Source organism: Netta rufina (genome assembly GCF_964035555.1).
Source record: "Netta rufina genome assembly, chromosome: 5".
Lineage (NCBI taxonomy): Eukaryota > Metazoa > Chordata > Aves > Anseriformes > Anatidae > Netta > Netta rufina.
The window spans coordinates 28,520,483-28,538,551 of record NC_140128.1 but is presented as its reverse complement, the minus strand read 5'-3'; the positions used below and the strand labels follow the sequence as shown (position 1 = coordinate 28,538,551).

The following is an 18,069-nucleotide window of genomic DNA, read 5'->3' as shown; positions in this document are numbered from 1 at the left end:
TCTGCCCCAAAAAACGGAACTGGGCCGAGCAATGCCAAGCTCCAGAGTGAGCTGTTCTGTGGCAGAAACCCTACAGAATGTAGTTCAGTGAGTCCATAATAAGAGAGGAACAAGGAATCACTGCTCTTCTGTACCTAAACCAGACTCTGAGGCTCTTCACAAGTTGCATGCCTTTATGGGAAGATGTTTGGGTGCCTCTCATTCTTTCTAATTCAGAAATAGTTGAATTTTGTTATATTTTCATGTGAGGGAGTGTATAGAGAGGGTTTTGTGTGTAGACTGATATATCTTGACACTGCTAGGCTTGCTTATCTTAAGTCTAGCACTTTGTCTTCCTGACCTGTCTGCACAACCTTCTGAGATAGAAAGCACACACACCCAATCTCTCCAACCAATTTGAGCCACACAGCCCTCTGGGATTAATGCTGAAGTACATCTTCTCCCCCGTCTTCTAACCTCCCTTTTCTTCCCGTGCTCCTGTCTCTAGGATATAAACAATGCCTGGGGTGGCCTAGAGCAGGCTGAGAAGGGCTATGAGGAGTGGTTGTTGAATGAGATCCGGAGGCTAGAGAGGCTGGATCACCTGGCAGAGAAGTTCCGGCAGAAGGCATCTATTCACGAGTCCTGGACAGATGGTAAATGCCAATCTGTATGCTTCCTATTGTTGTCAGTTATCTAGAGTGAAAAATATGGGTCTTCCATGGGTTCTCTAGGAGATTTTCTTCTCCAGAGTGCTAGGTTCATTTCTTACTTTATTAGAAAAAAAAAAAATCACAAAAAGCACCTCTGTTCTGCACTGGCATTCCTTAACCATGCCAGAGGGAGATTTTTTGGATTGAACAGAGCTACAGAACAGAGAAAAGGTTACTGTAAAGTAAATACCACAGTTGGCATTTACAGGAACAGCATAGTGAGATGAGTCCAGTATAAACTGTGACTGCGACGGCTTGAGCTGCACTACCTGCCCATATCTGTTGCTAATGGCAAACTCGCTCGTTTGAAAGTGAGAACTGTGCATCTTTAGGCAAGCAAGTGTGATAGCAAGCCTCAGGCAGGGTGTCTGGAGTGGGGCAGGTGCCCCAGCAAAGGCCCCAGGGTTGTCTGGGTGCCCGGGAGCTGGCTTCAGGGGCATGGGGTCCTGTCCTTCATTTTCTTGTCCTTTGGCTCCCTCCTCAGGTAAGGAAGCAATGCTGCAGCAGAAGGATTACGAAACTGCAACCCTCTCGGAGATAAAGGCCCTGCTGAAGAAACACGAGGCCTTTGAGAGCGACCTGGCTGCACACCAGGACCGCGTGGAACAGATTGCTGCTATTGCACAAGAGCTCAAGTACGGCACCCCGACGCACATCCGATGCTTGGGGCCAGGGAGACTTGATCAGCATTGCCCTCTGCCCTCTGGAGAGCCATGAATCCATCCCCATACAAAAATGCTGGGAAGCCCTAGTGTTTCCAAACAGTATCTAGGATACTGTTCTCCAGTATCTAGACATACCAGAAAAGCAGGCCAGAAAATGGTTGAGTCGTGGGTGCCGATGAGGGGGAGGCAGAATTACATTCTCAAGCCAAGTTTCCATCCTCTTCCAGCTTGTTATACTGCCATGAACCCTTTCCTAAAGAGCCTGACCTGCCTCTGGCCCCTGTTAGGATGCAGCGTTGTAACACTGTCCTACTTTTCCAGGAACAGAGGGAAAGAGCAGAGGATAGCAGGCACTTCAGAGGCTCCCAGTTTTCTCTGTTTTATCAAAAAAAAAAATCCTTACTGCTGAGGAAAAAAGTCTGCTGATTGTTTCAGCCCATAGTGGCCTCTATGGCCACTGCAGGCACTTTGCCCCAGGAATAATTCACCGTATGCAATCCAGCTGGGACACTTTACAGCAGCTCGTTTTCCTCTGTGCTTCCCCTTGGCTTAGAAACCTTCACCTAGGTGAAACGGGGTCTCATCAGAGTGTGAGGCTGATTGCTAGGGAGAGCTGGTCTCTGTAGCACAGAGAGAGATTTTGAAGCCCTGCATGTTCCTTGGCAAAAACAGTTTGGACAATTTGACTTTGACTGTGTCTCATTATTAAAAATACTTATATATCACACTAGCCTATTTCAAGTTAGACAGCATCTGGGCTAGATCATCTCACTTGGGCTGAATGACCATTTTTCTCTAAAAAGTCAGGATTATTGGATCAAGATCGTTATCTCCTTTACCAACAAAGATTTACAGAAGTGCTCACTTGACCACTGGAGGATTGACCTTGGAACAGGAGGAGGGTTCAAGGCAATCCTCCATGTCAGTAAGATTAAAACTGAGGCTGGCTAGTCAGCAAGCATTAGCTGACCTGCCACTTCCAAAGCAAATGCTACAGGCCAGGCAAACCGGCTGCAGCTCTAATAGTGACAGGGAAAACTGGGCCCTAAGCTGGGAGATGGCTGATTTCTTCCAAAGTGTGAGAACAGAAGGCTGTGCCATCCTTCCGAAAGCCATCTCCTATGTCAGCAAAGGTGCTGTGCCCAGAAAAAGAGATGGCCGAGTTCTTTCCTCATCCAGAGATCCCCTGCCAGGGAGCCTGAGAGGATGGGAAGGAAGCCCCTGTGGCTGCCCACACCAGGCAAGTGGAGGGGCACAGGCACACTTCACTCCCCAGCACTAGTGGTCCAGCCTGGCTGCATTACAAGCAAGGCTTTCAGAAGCAGTTCTTTCAGCTGCAGTGCTGGCTGTGCAGCAAAGTAGATCAAGGAACTGATCTGGATTAAAAACCCAGCAAAGAAAAAGTTATTTTTAGCCGAAGGCAGTTTCATGACTAGTTTTCCACAAGACTCCACCAACAGTCGAGCCCACACACCTCAGGAGGGGCAATACAATGATGGGAAGAAATGAAGTAGGAGGAAACTGTTTAAACCTGCATTACTGCATAAGAGAAATGCTCATCGTATTGCCCAGGGTCATTCAGTAGCTCAGCAAGTTATTCCACCTTCTTTTATGGGTGACACTTCCCAGTTTGGCTGGTCTCCCTCTGCCTACAAGCTTCTCCCTCTTTGATCATGTGCAGAGCCAAGAGCACACACTCATGCAAGACTACAGCCCTCAGCCTACCCCCATGCTCTCCTTTCCCCAGCCATACTCTTACCACCTCTTCTTCCAGGAGTGCCAAGCTACAGACACCCCCAGCAAAGCACTCTGTTATGAGGCATACCAGAGAGAAACCTACACTGTAATTCTGGGGTTGCCCTAAATCAATGAATGGGTTGTACGTTTCCACTGTTGCTGAAGGTTGCCACCTCTCCTATGCAACTGTTAGAACATCTTAAGTAGTTTTCTGTGCAATCATAATAAAATCTTTGCTGCCCAATCTCCTGATGTACAAGATGCAGGTAGTTAGCCTACTCGATTTTCTCGTGCAAAATACAGGGGCATACTGCTGCTTCTAATCTGCTTAATCCCAGCCTGAGTAAAAGTCTTCACTCCCCTCCCCTGGTGCCAAGTTATCCCCATCAGGCAGCCAGCACCAATGCCTGTTGCAGCCTTGGGTGGGGGTTGTTTTTCTTCCTGTTGCATGATGTTTGATGTGCCAGTGTCTCCAAAGCTAGATAGTGCTGTCTTCCTGGCATGTTTTATTTGCAGAGACCATGAGCCCTTTGTGTCTGTCCTTAAGGCTGATAAAGTTTTCTCTTTCTTCTCCAAAAGGTCTTAATTTGCTATTTTGTCCTTTTTTCCCCACCCCTCACAGTGAGCTGGACTATTACGATTCTCCAAGTGTCAATGCCAGGTGCCAGAAGATCTGCGATCAGTGGGATAATCTGGGTGCCCTAACCCAGAAACGTAGAGAAGCTTTGGAGGTGAGACATGTTGCCAGTTGGGATTACAGGGGTAGGTCATTTGTGGAGAGCAAGCTGCAGTGCGTGTGAACAGCCAGTTTCTCCTGGAACATCCCAGACTATAAACCAGGGCTGCATTTCCAAATACTTAGGCAGCTTCTCTACTTCCAGCCCAGTTACGATACCATTTGTTTGCTCAGGCTATTGATTTGTTTATACTTTCTTGTGTTCTGTAATGCTATTCTGCTTGAAAAGACTGTCCTTGTTTGTTTAATTTCAATTGACCTCATATTTTTCCCTCATGGAGAGGAATAAATCTATGTTGTGTGTAATCTTAATAGCAGAGACACTTTTACTGTAGCACTCTCCAAGGAGGTCTGAAAGCTCAGAGAATCCATGTATCTGTGTGATTATTCTTCTCTAACCATCTTTCCTCATTTTCTTTCTTTTTTTTTTTCTTTTTTTTTGTGCACGCTCAGAGGACAGAGAAGCTACTGGAAACAATTGACCAGCTGTACCTGGAATATGCCAAACGAGCTGCCCCTTTCAATAACTGGATGGAAGGGGCCATGGAGGACCTGCAGGACACGTTCATCGTTCACACCATTGAGGAGATCCAGGTACAGAGCAGTCACTTCCACCAGCCAGGGAAATCAGGGGTCTCCTGGATTCCTAACAGTGCTGAATTTGTAGGTCATGTTTTGGTGGTGCTGCTCTAGTGAGTCAGCCTTAGCAAGAGAAACAAAAGGGCCTATGCTTTCCCTTGATTTCTTCAAAAAAAAAGTAATGTATCTGAATAGATAAGAGACATGTTCACACTATTCTAGCTGAGCACAAGGAACTGAAAGTGTATTTTTCATTGTGACTCCAGTATTAGTAATAAGAGCCTGAAAGCTGAGAGGATCTTTTTAGGGTCTTGTGTTTGTTGGTTGGTTTTATTCCAAATGAAGAAAGCTTAGTGCTGCTCTCAGATTCTGTGGGTCGGTTGTCCCATGTTCAGGCCATTTGTTCCTATGTGATGTGGCATGAGGGCAGTTGTTGAGCTGCCAGCTGGGTTTCAGTGCTAAGCAATGGAAAAATCAGGATTCTGTACTTTGTTAGTGGATTGCCATTTGAAGCCAAAGACTTTTTGCCTCCTGAAGACAGCAGAGACAGTATCTCAGTTTTCCCCCTTCTGAAAGGCTGTAATGAGAGGAACTTGAGGTATCTAAAGGTAATTTTCAGACCTTTGGGAGCAGGAATTACCCTTCTCTGGATTCCGGAGGGGACTATTTCTTCTGCTTGATGGGCTCATGAAAAGAATCCAGGTATTCATTTGGATTCAGCTGGCTGAGATGAAGAGCCAGCATATTCTTTCTCTTAGCAGCTGCCACACTGCTGCCACTCCTGACATTGTTCTCTCTCAGGACCTGTTCAGTTTGTCAAAACTGATGAGTTTGTTGCAGGAATGGTTGACAGCAACGTGGCCATCACTGAGGCAGTGAATTGGAGACCAACAGGGAACACAAGGCAGCCGGGGCATCAGAGAGGCAGTGAAATAGCCCTAACCAGGCTTGAGCTCTGTTACTGAACTACAACTTGCTACTTCCACCCTTCCCTTCTGAACAAAGGGGTTCATTAAGTCTTTCATAATGCAGAACAAATCTGAACAGCGTTTAAACATTTCCATCATCTCTTTGTGACTGCAGACTGTTTCCCAGCTCCCCCAGACTTGCATTACATTTCTATGGCCACTGCAGCAGCTGCAAAGTAATGAGTCACCGTGTAAGAAAGCAGTTCTACAAAACTAGTTACAGTGTGTGTGTGGTAAGAAAGTGGTCAGTCACGAGGTTTACTTTCATTCCCTCCTCTGTCCACGCTGTTCCTTCCATTATCCCTGCACATGCCTCTCTGTCCCCCATTTGTATTGCTGCTTCTTCCCCTGTGTTTGCTTCCCTAGTCTTGATCTTCCAGGCTTCTGGGATGAAGTATCTTACAGGCCTGTAGAAGCAGTGGGAAATGAGCCAGGACCAACTGGCTTGTCAGCTGTCCACAAGCTACCAGAAAGTGTGCCCCTACCATCGGTCCTCGGATTACAGTCTGGGCACCACAGCAAGATGGGCAACAGAGAGGGACTGTTGTGTTCAGGGAGAGGGAGCTGTTTTCAGCAACAGGAGCTTGTGCTGCTTGTGCAGGTTTGCTGTGGGCTGGAAGACCTTCACCTGTTTCTAACTTCACTAATCAGACTGGATCTGACTCTTTATTATTCATCTGAAATCATCTTTGATGTAGAACTATTACATACCTAGTGGGAGAACAAAAATGTGGTGCATTTAGACAAGTACTCCAGCATTCTTCCCAAAGGGGGCTGAGAGCCATTCACAGAGCAATAACGGAGAAATAGATCCATTATATTATGAGGCAGAATTATTCCATCATGTTTTGGGATGTGATCTCTGTCCCTGGTCAACATGGGTTGGAAACAATGAGGAAAAATGAGAATTCATTTCATTTAACTACTTAAAGCAGCCTGTTTAGTGATGCTGGGAGGTGCTGAAAGTGTGCTAGAGTAGACTATTTTATATCCTGGGAATATGTAAGCTTTTGCAGTCACTTCTGTAGGGATATATTTGCTGAAGAGGCTACTCAGTGACTAATGCTCTTCTTTGCTGCTGCCCTCCTTCTACAGGGATTGACCACAGCCCACGAACAGTTCAAAGCCACTTTGCCAGATGCCGACAAAGAGCGACAGGCCATCCTGGGAATCCACAATGAAGTCTCAAAGATCGTCCAGACATACCACGTCAACATGGCAGGAACGAATCCGTACACTACAATCACCCCACAGGAGATCAATGGCAAATGGGAACATGTGAGTTCTTTACAACCTTGTAGTCAGTGTGGGGGAGGCTGCTTCTTAGTCACTGGGGCCCCAGGAAGGGGATTATTTAATCTGAGTTATCCTTTATGCTTACTGCTGAGCTCCTGCACATTTGCCATTTGCTTTCGGCTCAAATGTCATGTGCTGGGAAATTGGAAGACACCTTTAAAATATATTCCTAAGGGTGTCATCCCTTTTCATTCCTTTTTTTTTTGTTTTGTTTTTAACAAGAGATGCTAAATTAAAAAATCTGAGATTTTAAGTCCTCATTTGACCTGAAAAGCAAGTAAGTATGTCATGGGAGTCAATATCCTTCTCCACCATTCAACCGTTCAAATGTTCAGTCTCCACAGACCAGGAGCCTTCCAACGCTGTAATCCTAAAAGAGCAGATAATCTTAATACCAGTTTATGCTGGTGGTTCTTACCACAAACTCAGTGATATCTGTAGCTACTACAATTCAGCCTGCATCAGGCACCAAACCCCCAGATAGTGGATGAAAGCTTCTTTTCATGGCCTGAGATGAATTTGCAGTCCTGCAGTGAATAGGATTCACATTCCTTGAGCCTCCCTGCCCAGGCCTAAAAATTATGACTGCTTTTTTTCAGTACAAACATCTTAGCGCATTACAGGCCCTTTTGCAACGCCACTCACAGTGGATCTCTGTACTTTTGCTGTCTCCAAATCCTAAACCTAGAGAGAGCCCAGGTCCAACAAGCACCCCACCTGGGGCTCCCCCCCAAAAAAGCCCTGGATTAAATGCTTCTGGCAGCCCTCACCCTCTTTTGGAAGCCCCTTCACAACCCCACTCACACTGGGGCTCTGTCATTTCTCTCTCCAAACCTTACCCCTTCCTTGCATCAATTCCTACAGTTATTATTCACTTAGTTTTGCATGTATTAAATGCACGTTTTTTCACTCTTTGCTCTAGGTGAGGCAGCTGGTTCCTAGAAGGGATCAAGCGCTGATGGAAGAACACGCTCGCCAGCAGCAAAATGAACGACTTCGTAAGCAGTTTGGTGCACAGGCCAATGTCATTGGACCCTGGATCCAGACCAAGATGGAGGTATTGCTTTTCTTATTTTCAGTCTGTTTTCCTTTGTGATTTTCACTGATACTTGGTTCTTTTTTTTTTTTTTTTTTTTGACTACTGTTTTGGTAATTTTTCCTTCAGATTGCAACAAGAGAAACTTTCATAGAAAATATGGAGAATACAAAGATTGATACCAATTACTGAAGTGCTTTTACTTTTCTTCCCCTAACTCTTCAGTAAAGTGATAAAAATACATTACTTAAAATGGGGAACGGTGGTATTTGAATAGAGTCAAATATATATGCAGCAAGAGAAAGACTCTACATCAAAAGCATATTTTCCATAACTGCTTTCACAGCAATTGCACACATCTTGATACACATGAGAAAATATATACAACTAGCATGTCAAACATCAGCAGAAAAGAAACATTTTTAATGGAAATCTTCTCTCTTTAGGTAAGATTTGAATTAAAATTGGAGTTGATGAGATGAAAGAATGTGAAGCTGTTACTGATGGTAGGAGATGTAAAGAAGAGAGCAGTTACAGACATTGCTTTATGAAGGGACTGACAGTGGTGGACAGCACATCAAGAGAAGATCTTTCTTGCTACATTACTAGCTTATGGAATGCAGTTTCATTTTTTTGCATCTTTATATTAGACACATTTCATGTGGCACACCCCACTTGGAAAATGTTCAAGGCTCTGCTGAAATTTTTGCTGACAGTGTCTCAGCTCATCTCAAGTAACTGCTCTCTGAGATTTTTTTCTCTGAATCATCATCCTATGCAAGTGTGAAATAGCTGCATTAAATGTCAGCCATGTTAAGGCTTTTCCTTCTAATGGGGTGTAACTCCTTTCCCTTTGTTAATTTAATGCAGGAGATTGGCCGCATTTCAATAGAGATGCACGGGACCCTGGAGGACCAGCTCAACCACTTGCGGCAGTATGAGAAGAGCATCGTGAATTACAAACCAAAGATTGACCAGTTGGAAGGAGACCACCAACAGATCCAGGAGGCGCTTATCTTTGACAACAAGCACACCAACTACACCATGGAGGTAAATGTTTTGCAAAGCCTTTTCCCTGCTGGAGTGTAGTGCCAGCAGATCAGACAGCCTGATCTGTTGTGGCCAGTTAGCACCAGCCACATCCTGCTCAGGCAATGTGTTGTGGTTCTCAGCAAAGAGGAGAGCTTGACAGTATGGCCAAGCATGCAACGTGTTAATAAATTTCTTTTCAGCCTTGCTGTACATCATACCAATGTGGTCCACTGTTCTTCCAAATACAGACAATAGAAATAACCTAAATGAGATTTCAACAGTATTGCTTGAAAAATTGGCTGGCCTTGTTTCTTCTGCCACCTGACTGTGGCAGCCTTTTAGCTGGGATTAGAAAGACCAGACAGGCGTTGGTGAGTTTGAGTTGCTACAGCCTTGAAGAAGAAAGAAGTCCAACAAAACCTTTTTAAAATCAGAGTCTGGATCTCTCTTGACAACGTGAGATTTCTTGGAAGCAATCTGAATTCAGCATGAGTCCAGCAGAACACAGACAGGCTTTGAAACTTGCTTTTTGGTTTCTGGCCAGCTCTTCATTGAACAACAGCAGATGCAGTGGAGCACCAATGTATTTCAAGGACTGTGGTTTATTTATTTTCTTGGTTCATGTAAGGAGAGTTTTCTGCCCAACTAAGTCTTAGAAGCATTGGGTTTGATTCTCATTTGTGTTAAAGGCCCCCACTGTGTTCCTCTACTAGGAAAAGAAGTTTGCAATAGGACCAAGACTTTATTACAAGCAGGAATTGGCCTCTTCAATGTTTTTTACAGTCAAAATTCAGATTTTAAATATCCGACTGGCTTACAATGTGGATGAGAAGGAAATGTTTCTGAGCAAGTGGACTTCTACCTTGGCCACCAGGATCATTTAATTTGAAACAAGTAGCATATTTGATCCAATGGCCTCAGAGGCAGAAGGACTTTTTAATTTATATAATTTTTAAACTGTCTTGTCCTTCTTTTTCCAGCATATCCGAGTGGGCTGGGAGCAGCTATTAACAACAATTGCTAGAACCATCAATGAAGTGGAAAACCAGATTCTGACCCGTGATGCCAAAGGAATCAGCCAGGAACAGATGAACGAGTTCCGGGCTTCTTTCAACCATTTCGACAGGGTAAGTCAGTGCTGACTGCAGCTTGGTAAGTTACAAGCTCCCATGTAGACTGTGCAGTGCAATAACAAACAGTCACTGTAATAAAATTAGATTAATAGAAGAGGCTTAATTCTTAAAAATGCCACTCCTGTGGAGCAGGGAGATTGCCAAGAGATCATTAGCCCGGGAGGAGAAGTATATCTGAAACAGAAAGTTTCTTGATAAAGCTAAAGTGTGAAAAAGTTTGAAGGCTTATTTAGAAAATTACATTTTTACCCCAGCTTCACTATCTTAGTTTATAATCCGTAGTTTATAAATCCTTTGGAGCAGCCGTCCTGTGCTCTGATACACCATCACATACACCAGTACTGAAGGAACCAGCATTGTTCTTGTATGGAGCAAACAGGAGGATCTATGCGCAGAATGACATTACATAATGTAGATAAACCCTGATGCAAAGCCTGCCTTGCCTTACTGTGGAGATACCTGTCAAGGCACTAACAGGTACAATAAGAATTCCTCAAAGGAAATCCTCCTCCCCTCGATTTGCCACTCTCCCTGCAGCTCTTCCTTCTCCATTGAGAAGCCATCAGCTGGCATCCCTCTGCCAAACAAATCAGAAAGCTGTCAACGCAGGGAGGCAGAGACAGCAGCCCCAGCCTGACACCATCTCATGACTGGTTCTGTAGGCTCAGTTATCAGCCCCCTCACTGTTGTCTGGAAATCCATGCGCCTGCAGAGATACTAAGTCAGTGATGCAAATGTAGGTGCTCTCCACCATTTGCTGCACCAGTCAGACTGTTTGAAAGGTGTCCAGAGAACAGGGCTGCAGCCTGCCCTCTCAGAGGCTGGCAACGTTTTCAGATTGCTGAGCACTAGCCATTTCAGCCCCTCTCTAGCTGCCAAAGGAAAACCAAAAACATAGCTTCTTTCCTTGGCAGAAGAACCCAGAAAGCACTGTAAGTTTTATATTTTGACTTTCATGTCATTTGCCCCTTCCTGCACAACAGTCTGAATGATAATGCAGAGAAAAAATGTCTTTCCCAATCTTCAGCTGTCTGTTTGAATTATGAAGGCTTAAGTCTGGCTTTAAAAAGCTGATTGTTTGAGGAAAGTCACATGGAATTTGCCCCACAATCCTGTCTGTAGCTTTCTTTCTCTGGCCAGAGATGGTGGCTGCAGGCAGGGGTTCTTCAATGCCTGGGGCTGCCTGAGCTAAAATTTTGCGGGGCGAATGGGGATTCTCAGTTCCTGTCATAGTTTGTGATCATGGGTACATCCAAACACTGATGTTTGGGGAATGGGGAATGAGGAAAGGGAAGAGCAGCTGCCAAGCCACGTTGTGCCATGCTGTACAGCAGTGCTGTTTTCAGAGCTGAGCAGCCTTGCCAGTCAAAGCTCCACCTTATGTGCAGGTCTCATAAATACAGCAATAACACTGCTCCCTTGAGCTTCAGCTGTTTTTCTTTGTCTGTTCGTGGGATGCCCTGACAGCTCAGCTTCCTCGGGTGTGTTGCCAAACATACCTGCCCTCACCTACTCCTTTGGTGGGACTTTTGACTAGAAGAATAAGGCAATGCTTCCCACTGCCTCTGCCTGCTTACCTGCACTCCAGGTTACTAGCGAAACACAGGGCTTCTGGCACTATGGATAACAAGCAGTGATGCGAGCAATTCACTTGGGAGATTGAGATCTTGAGGCTTCTGAGCATTGACTGTTTTTGTCACTGAAATGCTCTCAAGATGTGATGAGCTTTCTCAGAAGGAACTGTTCCAAGAGCATTTTTAGCACATCCTGAAATGTCATTGTGATATCTAATGTTGTGCACTTTTTATTTTTCTTCCCTATCTTTCTATCTGCATGTCATTCTTCCTCTCCCTCCTCTCACCCACTGCATGGGGCACCTATTTGTTGTCTTTCCGCCTCCCTTTGATCTCCTCTGTGTCTCCCTTCCTTCTGCCCACACCGTCACCCCACTGGCACTGCATGTCCTGCTGCCTGGCACACCGCATAACCAGGACCACTCCGGCACACTTGGCCCTGAGGAATTCAAAGCCTGTCTCATCAGCTTGGGTTACGATATTGGAAACGATGCACAGGTACTGAATGCTAGTGGTGAACACAGCCAGATATTAAACTGTGAAAAAATAACAGTTTTTTTCCTTTCTTTTCTTGTTTGTCTTAATCCATCTGTCATTCTTGTGTTTGACTGTAAATGCATCATTTTTCTATACTACCTCCTTCCTAAATGTACCTTGGTATCTATTCCTTCTTAATTCCCTAATTGTTTGTCTTCGGCAAATTCCTTTTATATCTTCAAACTATTCCATTTATGTCTGTGTCACTTAACAATCCTTCTCTTGTCCGTCTCTCAATCGGTCTTGCTTGATATCTTCATTCCTCTTTTTCATCATCAATGTGTCCCTTGTGTGTAAACTGTTTCATTTCCAAAACTACCTTTATTTCTTTATGGTTTCACAAACTACCTGTGTTGTATTGTTTTTCATTGTCTTGTAAATACTTTCTTCCTAAAACTCATTCGTTGTAATGTCTCCTGTGGGTTCATTTCTCCCTGGCCTGGTCTCCCTTTTCTTTCTTGCCTTTTTCCATCTTTGCATCACTCTCTGTAGAAGAAGACTGGTATGATGGATTGTGAAGATTTCCGAGCCTGCCTTATCTCCATGGGTTACAATATGGTAATGTAGAGCCCTCTGTCACTCCTGTTCAAAGTGATTCTTATAGCCACCTTCAAAAAGAAAGGGAGAATGTGTAGCGAATCAAGGTAAACGCAGTCTTGTTTTCCAGCAGTGGAAGTTAAATCTAGCACATGTAAAATTCTTGTCTCGCAGCAGTAGCTGAAGGTTAAAAAAAATTGAAATCATTGTCTAATTCCTGTGTATGTCAAATAAGAGTTGTATTTATCAAACTGTGCAGCTACAAGTGGAAGAAACAATAAATTTTTCATATCGCTCTGTGCAGTATGCACAGTGGCATATAAGCTCCCCAGCCCTGGGCATCAGTTGAACTCATCTGGACATATGCACAGCCTGATTTCTGAATACACTCAGATGCCACTCCTCTCATTCACTTATTTCACATCCATCTTCCTGTTCGTGTAAGTAGGTTCAAGTTCCAGTCATCTTCCCTGTAGCTTTTTCCTCACCAGAGTACCTGCGTATTCACAACAGGAACAGGGCACCTTGAGAGGCATGATAACTAATGGGGAAAGCTTCCCCAAAGACTGAGGTTCATTAAAGGGCAGGAGAACAGCGTAGTGCAGAAATGTTGAACTGTACGCTCAGTACCTTTGCTCCCGATACCAGGCAAAGCTGTGTTGATTTGCCATACTTATCAGCCCAGTGTAAACACAGACTCTTTAAAGTAGTGTGCCAAGCTGTAGTAACATTTGATTAGACACCTCGATTAATCTTGCAGGTGTACTGATCTAGAGGTGTTAGAAGAGCCTGTTCCCAGGAGAAGACTCAGCTGTGCTTTCCCCTTCCTCCTTACCTGGGGAGGAAGGAGTCCCAGAGATGAAAATAGATAATTGTTTATATGAAAGAATAAAAAATAAAAAAAGGAATAAAAAAGTTGCTACAGGGTTTTGGCCTCTCTAGCAAACTTACCTGTAGCACCTTTCCTGTAAAGGCTATACTTCCCTGGGCCTCTTCAGATCTGCAAGTCCTTTTCCAAAGCCTAATTAGGATGAACAAGATAATATTAAGGGCCCCCAGAGAGGTTTCTTCTGGTGGATGCTGTTCTGGCAGCTGAGGAGAACCATAAAAGTTCTCTTTTAGTAAATGAAAGTAAAAGGATTTGAGGAATGCAGATCTCCCAATATCGCTACAGGCATCTAGCACAACATGTAGTACAGAGAAAGCTGCATCTTCCCCTGAGGTCTGTGTGACATTGTTCCCTGATAGGAGTGTTGTCCTAGAGCCAGATGGAGCTGGATGTTATCCTAGGTCACAGCTGAAAGTATTTTATTCCAAAGGACAAATGATTGGGAAGCCTTTGTACACAACAGACAGATTAAAAAAGAAAATTCTGACAAAAGGTTGAAGTTGTTACTGTCTGGCTTTGTTTTCCTAGCTGTAAGATGTGCTGCAGAACAGTTGTTCCCCACTGTCATAGCACTGCTGCCCAAGCATCCTGGCTTACATGCCTGTCTTGTTCCCCAGGGGGAGGCAGAGTTTGCCCGCATCATGAGCATCGTCGACCCTAATCGCCTGGGTGTAGTGACGTTCCAGGCCTTCATCGACTTCATGTCCCGGGAAACAGCAGACACAGATACTGCTGACCAGGTTATGGCTTCCTTCAAGATCCTGGCTGGAGATAAGGTGAGGCTCTACGTCCTCCTTCCCAATCTTCATTGCTCCTGCTTCCCTTTTTCCCTCCTGTCTCCAAGAGTGTCAAGGGGAGTGCTCTCTAGCAAGGAGAGTTTTCACAAGACCACTGTGCAGTGCTAGAGGAGTACAGGGTTAAAGTGTGGGTTAACGGGCAGCCTGCCAAGCAACTGAAGTCCTGTTCCTCTGTCAGTCAGAACTATGCTGCCCACTCTGGCATTAAAAATTGAATTAAGAGCTTAGCTGCAATTTGTTATTTCAAAATGTATGAACAGATTCAACAGATGGTTCAAAAAATAGTTTTGAAAAACTGTTAGTTTTTCAAGAATAAAAAACTATTTAAAAATATTTTTCAAGAAAAAGAGCTATTAGCTGTAAACTTGAGGTGATCTTTGTATATATCACTACTGCTGTTATATGATCAATACTAGATTTTCATTGAGGATATGCTCTGTATGCAAGTTCTGTGATTTAAAAAGGGCATCTTTTAATAATAGAAATTGGCCAAAAATAGGAAAACTCACAGAATGAATGTAAAATACTAATTTTCTAAATTTGCATCAGTGGAGCCAGCTGATATAAAAATAAATATATTCTTATTTTTCTTATATAAAAATCCCCACTAATCTTTGCTACAACTGCATAAATAAGTAGTATATCAATTATTAATGATTCTCTGTATTTGCTAATGATTTTGTTCATCTCACAAGAAATTTCTTTGGTTGTGATGAGTTATCCTTTCATCCACTACTGTTTTCTGTGTTTTACTAATAATCTTTTAATAACCAATAATGTAGAAACTTATGATGCCCATTTTTCTCTAAGGCATTATACCTGACTAAAGCCAGTTCTATTGTCTTTCAAGGCTTGAAAATTCCAGCTTATTGTGACAAGCTAAAACACTGAATAAATAAGTTTTTTGGCATAGAGTTTTATTTACTAACTCATCTACTCTGTACAGTACTTCAAATAAAATTTTCAGTGTTTAATATGCTTCAGTGACTACAACATGAATCAGACAGGATTTCATTATGAAGAAAAATCTTATTCATTCCAGTCATGAAACTGAAAGACATGAAAAAACGTATAGAAAGTCAAAGGAGAGAGAGAGGTGCTCTGAAACCTGAGCCATTTTTCAGAAGACTGCAAGGGAGTCAGTTAGCTAAATACAACATGTTGGTTAGCAAACCGGCAGTTACTGTTACCAGCTGCATGAAGAGAAGCCAAGCTAGCCTCACCTCAGCTGAATGAGCTTCCAGAAGTCAGTTTTATGTAAGACATTTTACTTGCCTATTAAAAATGTATGTTGTCAAAGGCAAAGATTGTCAGCAGAGCTGTGAAAGCAAGAGGAAGTGTTGGCTTGTCTGCTGCCTGCATCAGTGCCACCAACCAGTGCTAGTGGGGATGGCTCCTTTCTGTGGTCTGAAGAGAGGCAACAGCAATTCCCAAGTGTCATGAACCACTGCCAGTGAGAGCAGGGTCCAAATTAAACTGCTTCCTTCTATTTGCCTTCAGTAGGACCTCCACTTTCAACGAAAAGGGTCAATTTCACACTAACAATTTACCTGACCTACCACCAGGTCTTTTCTTTAGGTGTGCCAGCATCTCTCCTGCAAAAACAATCCTCCTATCCATTTTTTAAAACATATTATTGGCCAAACTGTTTACGGATGTACAGTCCTAGTCTAGCTGTGGTCTGTCCCTGTCATCTGCTGCCCTTGGGGGACAGGGAGCGATTGTCCCGGGAGGAAGGTCAGTCTTCTGAAAATAACGCTTGCCTTATCTTGTGTCCTCGTTGCAGAACTACATCACTGTGGACGAATTGCGGCGGGAACTGCCTCCTGATCAGGCTGAATACTGCATTGCTAGAATGGCACCCTACAATGGCCGTGATGCCGTACCCGGTGCCCTGGACTACATGTCCTTCTCCACAGCGCTCTATGGCGAAAGTGACCTTTAACTTTTTTCTGTCCCACCACACGCTCCCTCCCCTCTCCCCCGTCCAACACACCCTTCTTTCTCTTTGCAAAGCAGCCTCTGCTCCGCTCTTTTTTGTGTTTCCCTGTTTTGCTTCAGATAACAGATCACATTTTTAAGTGGGGGGGAGGACATTGACATGACACCGCCTACCTTGCCCTTGAAATGACAGTTTACAAAATTATTTTGTGCAAAAAAAGTTACGTTTTAAAAAGAACAGACATATTTTATTATAGAAAAAAAGGTATTTTTCTCCACCAGATTGAAACTTAAAATGAAAATGTTAAAATATTACACCAAATATTTTTTGTTGTGACATAGAAAGTCGAGCACAATGTTACATTCCATCCTTTCCAAAAAGAACCAAACAACAACAAAACGCCACTTGTTCTGTTAACTTTTACATTTGCGTATGTCTCTTTATCATGTTTATCTTTGGAGGGGGGAAGGCACACAAGTGCATGTGTTTGCTGGTTCACTCATTTCATGAAAATATTTTATGATAAACTTTTGAAATTGCTGTGTTTTCTAGGGAAAAAATAATGTACACAGCTCATGTTTTCATATTTAATTAAAAAATACAATATGCCTCCTATGTTTATCAGTGCACAACTTTTTTTGTTGCTGAGAGTTGTCTGGTTTCAGAACATGAAGCTTGAGAGTTGATAACTTTGATATTGCTTGTCACAAACCATATTAAAAATTTCTTGTGATAACAAATCTAGACTTTATTCATTTGTACAGTAAATGTTTAATCCTCTTTAATTGAAACCACAGGCACGAAGAAGAGAATCCAAAATGTTTTTTCATCAAAATTACAGTCCTTTGAATGTCATCTTCCCTCTCCCTTAACTTTTAATTTTCGTTTAATTAAGTTGGAAATTTCACAGATTTCTGACCACTTTAAATTAGATTTATACCATTTTTAACTATTCCTTACACACACACACCTCTAGGAACAATATCTTCATTATTCCTTAGAAAACAGTACAGAATTTGTTACTAGAGCTATACAAACAATCACCATATTTTGAACCATCTAATGAGAAGGTCCTCCACTGTTCCATGCTCAGCATTCAATATCTCACTGCTTTTAATATCGCATCTTCTGACACTGTAAATTCTTCCAGAGCACTCACGAACATCTTTGTATCGGACATTCAAAAGAAAGCAGCCTGCGAAACATCTCTTTAAGGACCTGTAACGAATCATAAAGTAGAAGCAAACGCACGCACCTGAAAATTAGCAAAGGGAAGCAGCTAATCCCTTCCCAGACATTTTGTGTTACAAAGACATTTCTTGCCCTCCCACAACTTTTTAGGAAACATGGACTTAAGGACAAAAATCTTCATTAGTGCTTCATGATGTGTTTCAAGTGGGCTTTTTAGGTATAACCACATACTGCTGCCTCCAGTCCTGAGGGCGGTTTTTATTCTGAAGTGACTAGCCTGCGGGAGCTGAGAATTCATTCACAGATTCACAATGAACTCCTGCAGCTCTCAGCAGAATTGCCTTCTGTTTCCTAGGGCAAAGCTGAGTCCTGAGGAAAGAATTGTACTTGGGTTTAGTACAGCTTTCGGGTTCATTCCTGACCTTGAGTGTGACACACCGTAAAAACCACAGCAGTATGCTGTGAGGTATCCCAACCTGACAACATCTGCGTGCTCTATCTGGGACAGGGGGTGCTAATGTCGGCCACTGCACCTCCTCCAGCAGACACTGAGACCCCCATTCTCCTGATAATGTGTTGGCAGAGGGTATGCCCGTGAATGCTGTTTGGCTTCATGTGTAGGCAAGGCCAGACTATACTCAGCAACAGTTTGTCTTTGGAAGTTGAAGCCAAGACAGTTCACGTAGCTTAAAATTAACCTAAAATTGTGTGGTTAATGAGTGCTGGAG

At 43.4% G+C, this 18,069-nt stretch overlaps 1 protein-coding gene across 7 annotated transcripts in view; it reads left to right on the top strand.

Annotated features, from left to right (window-relative positions):
• The window catches only part of ACTN1 (actinin alpha 1), an 85,224-nt gene extending 68,352 nt beyond the window's left edge, over positions 1-16,872 (top strand). For 2 of the 7 annotated variants that reach the window (XM_084287755.1, XM_084287754.1), the window contains exons 11-22: positions 488-635; positions 1,177-1,327; positions 3,717-3,825; positions 4,284-4,424; positions 6,473-6,655; positions 7,596-7,730; positions 8,580-8,759; positions 9,722-9,868; positions 11,866-11,946; positions 12,478-12,543; positions 14,029-14,187; positions 15,995-16,872. In XM_084287755.1, the coding sequence (XP_084143881.1) occupies positions 488-635; positions 1,177-1,327; positions 3,717-3,825; positions 4,284-4,424; positions 6,473-6,655; positions 7,596-7,730; positions 8,580-8,759; positions 9,722-9,868; positions 11,866-11,946; positions 12,478-12,543; positions 14,029-14,187; positions 15,995-16,153 (1,659 nt within the window). In that variant the 3' untranslated portion in view covers positions 16,154-16,872. The remainder of the gene's footprint in view (positions 1-487; positions 636-1,176; positions 1,328-3,716; positions 3,826-4,283; positions 4,425-6,472; positions 6,656-7,595; positions 7,731-8,579; positions 8,760-9,721; positions 9,869-11,865; positions 11,947-12,477; positions 12,544-14,028; positions 14,188-15,994) is intronic. The other 5 variants (XM_084287757.1, XM_084287756.1, XM_084287759.1 and 2 more) reach the window with 3 other exon arrangements.
• The last annotated feature ends 1,197 nt before the right edge of the window (positions 16,873-18,069 follow it).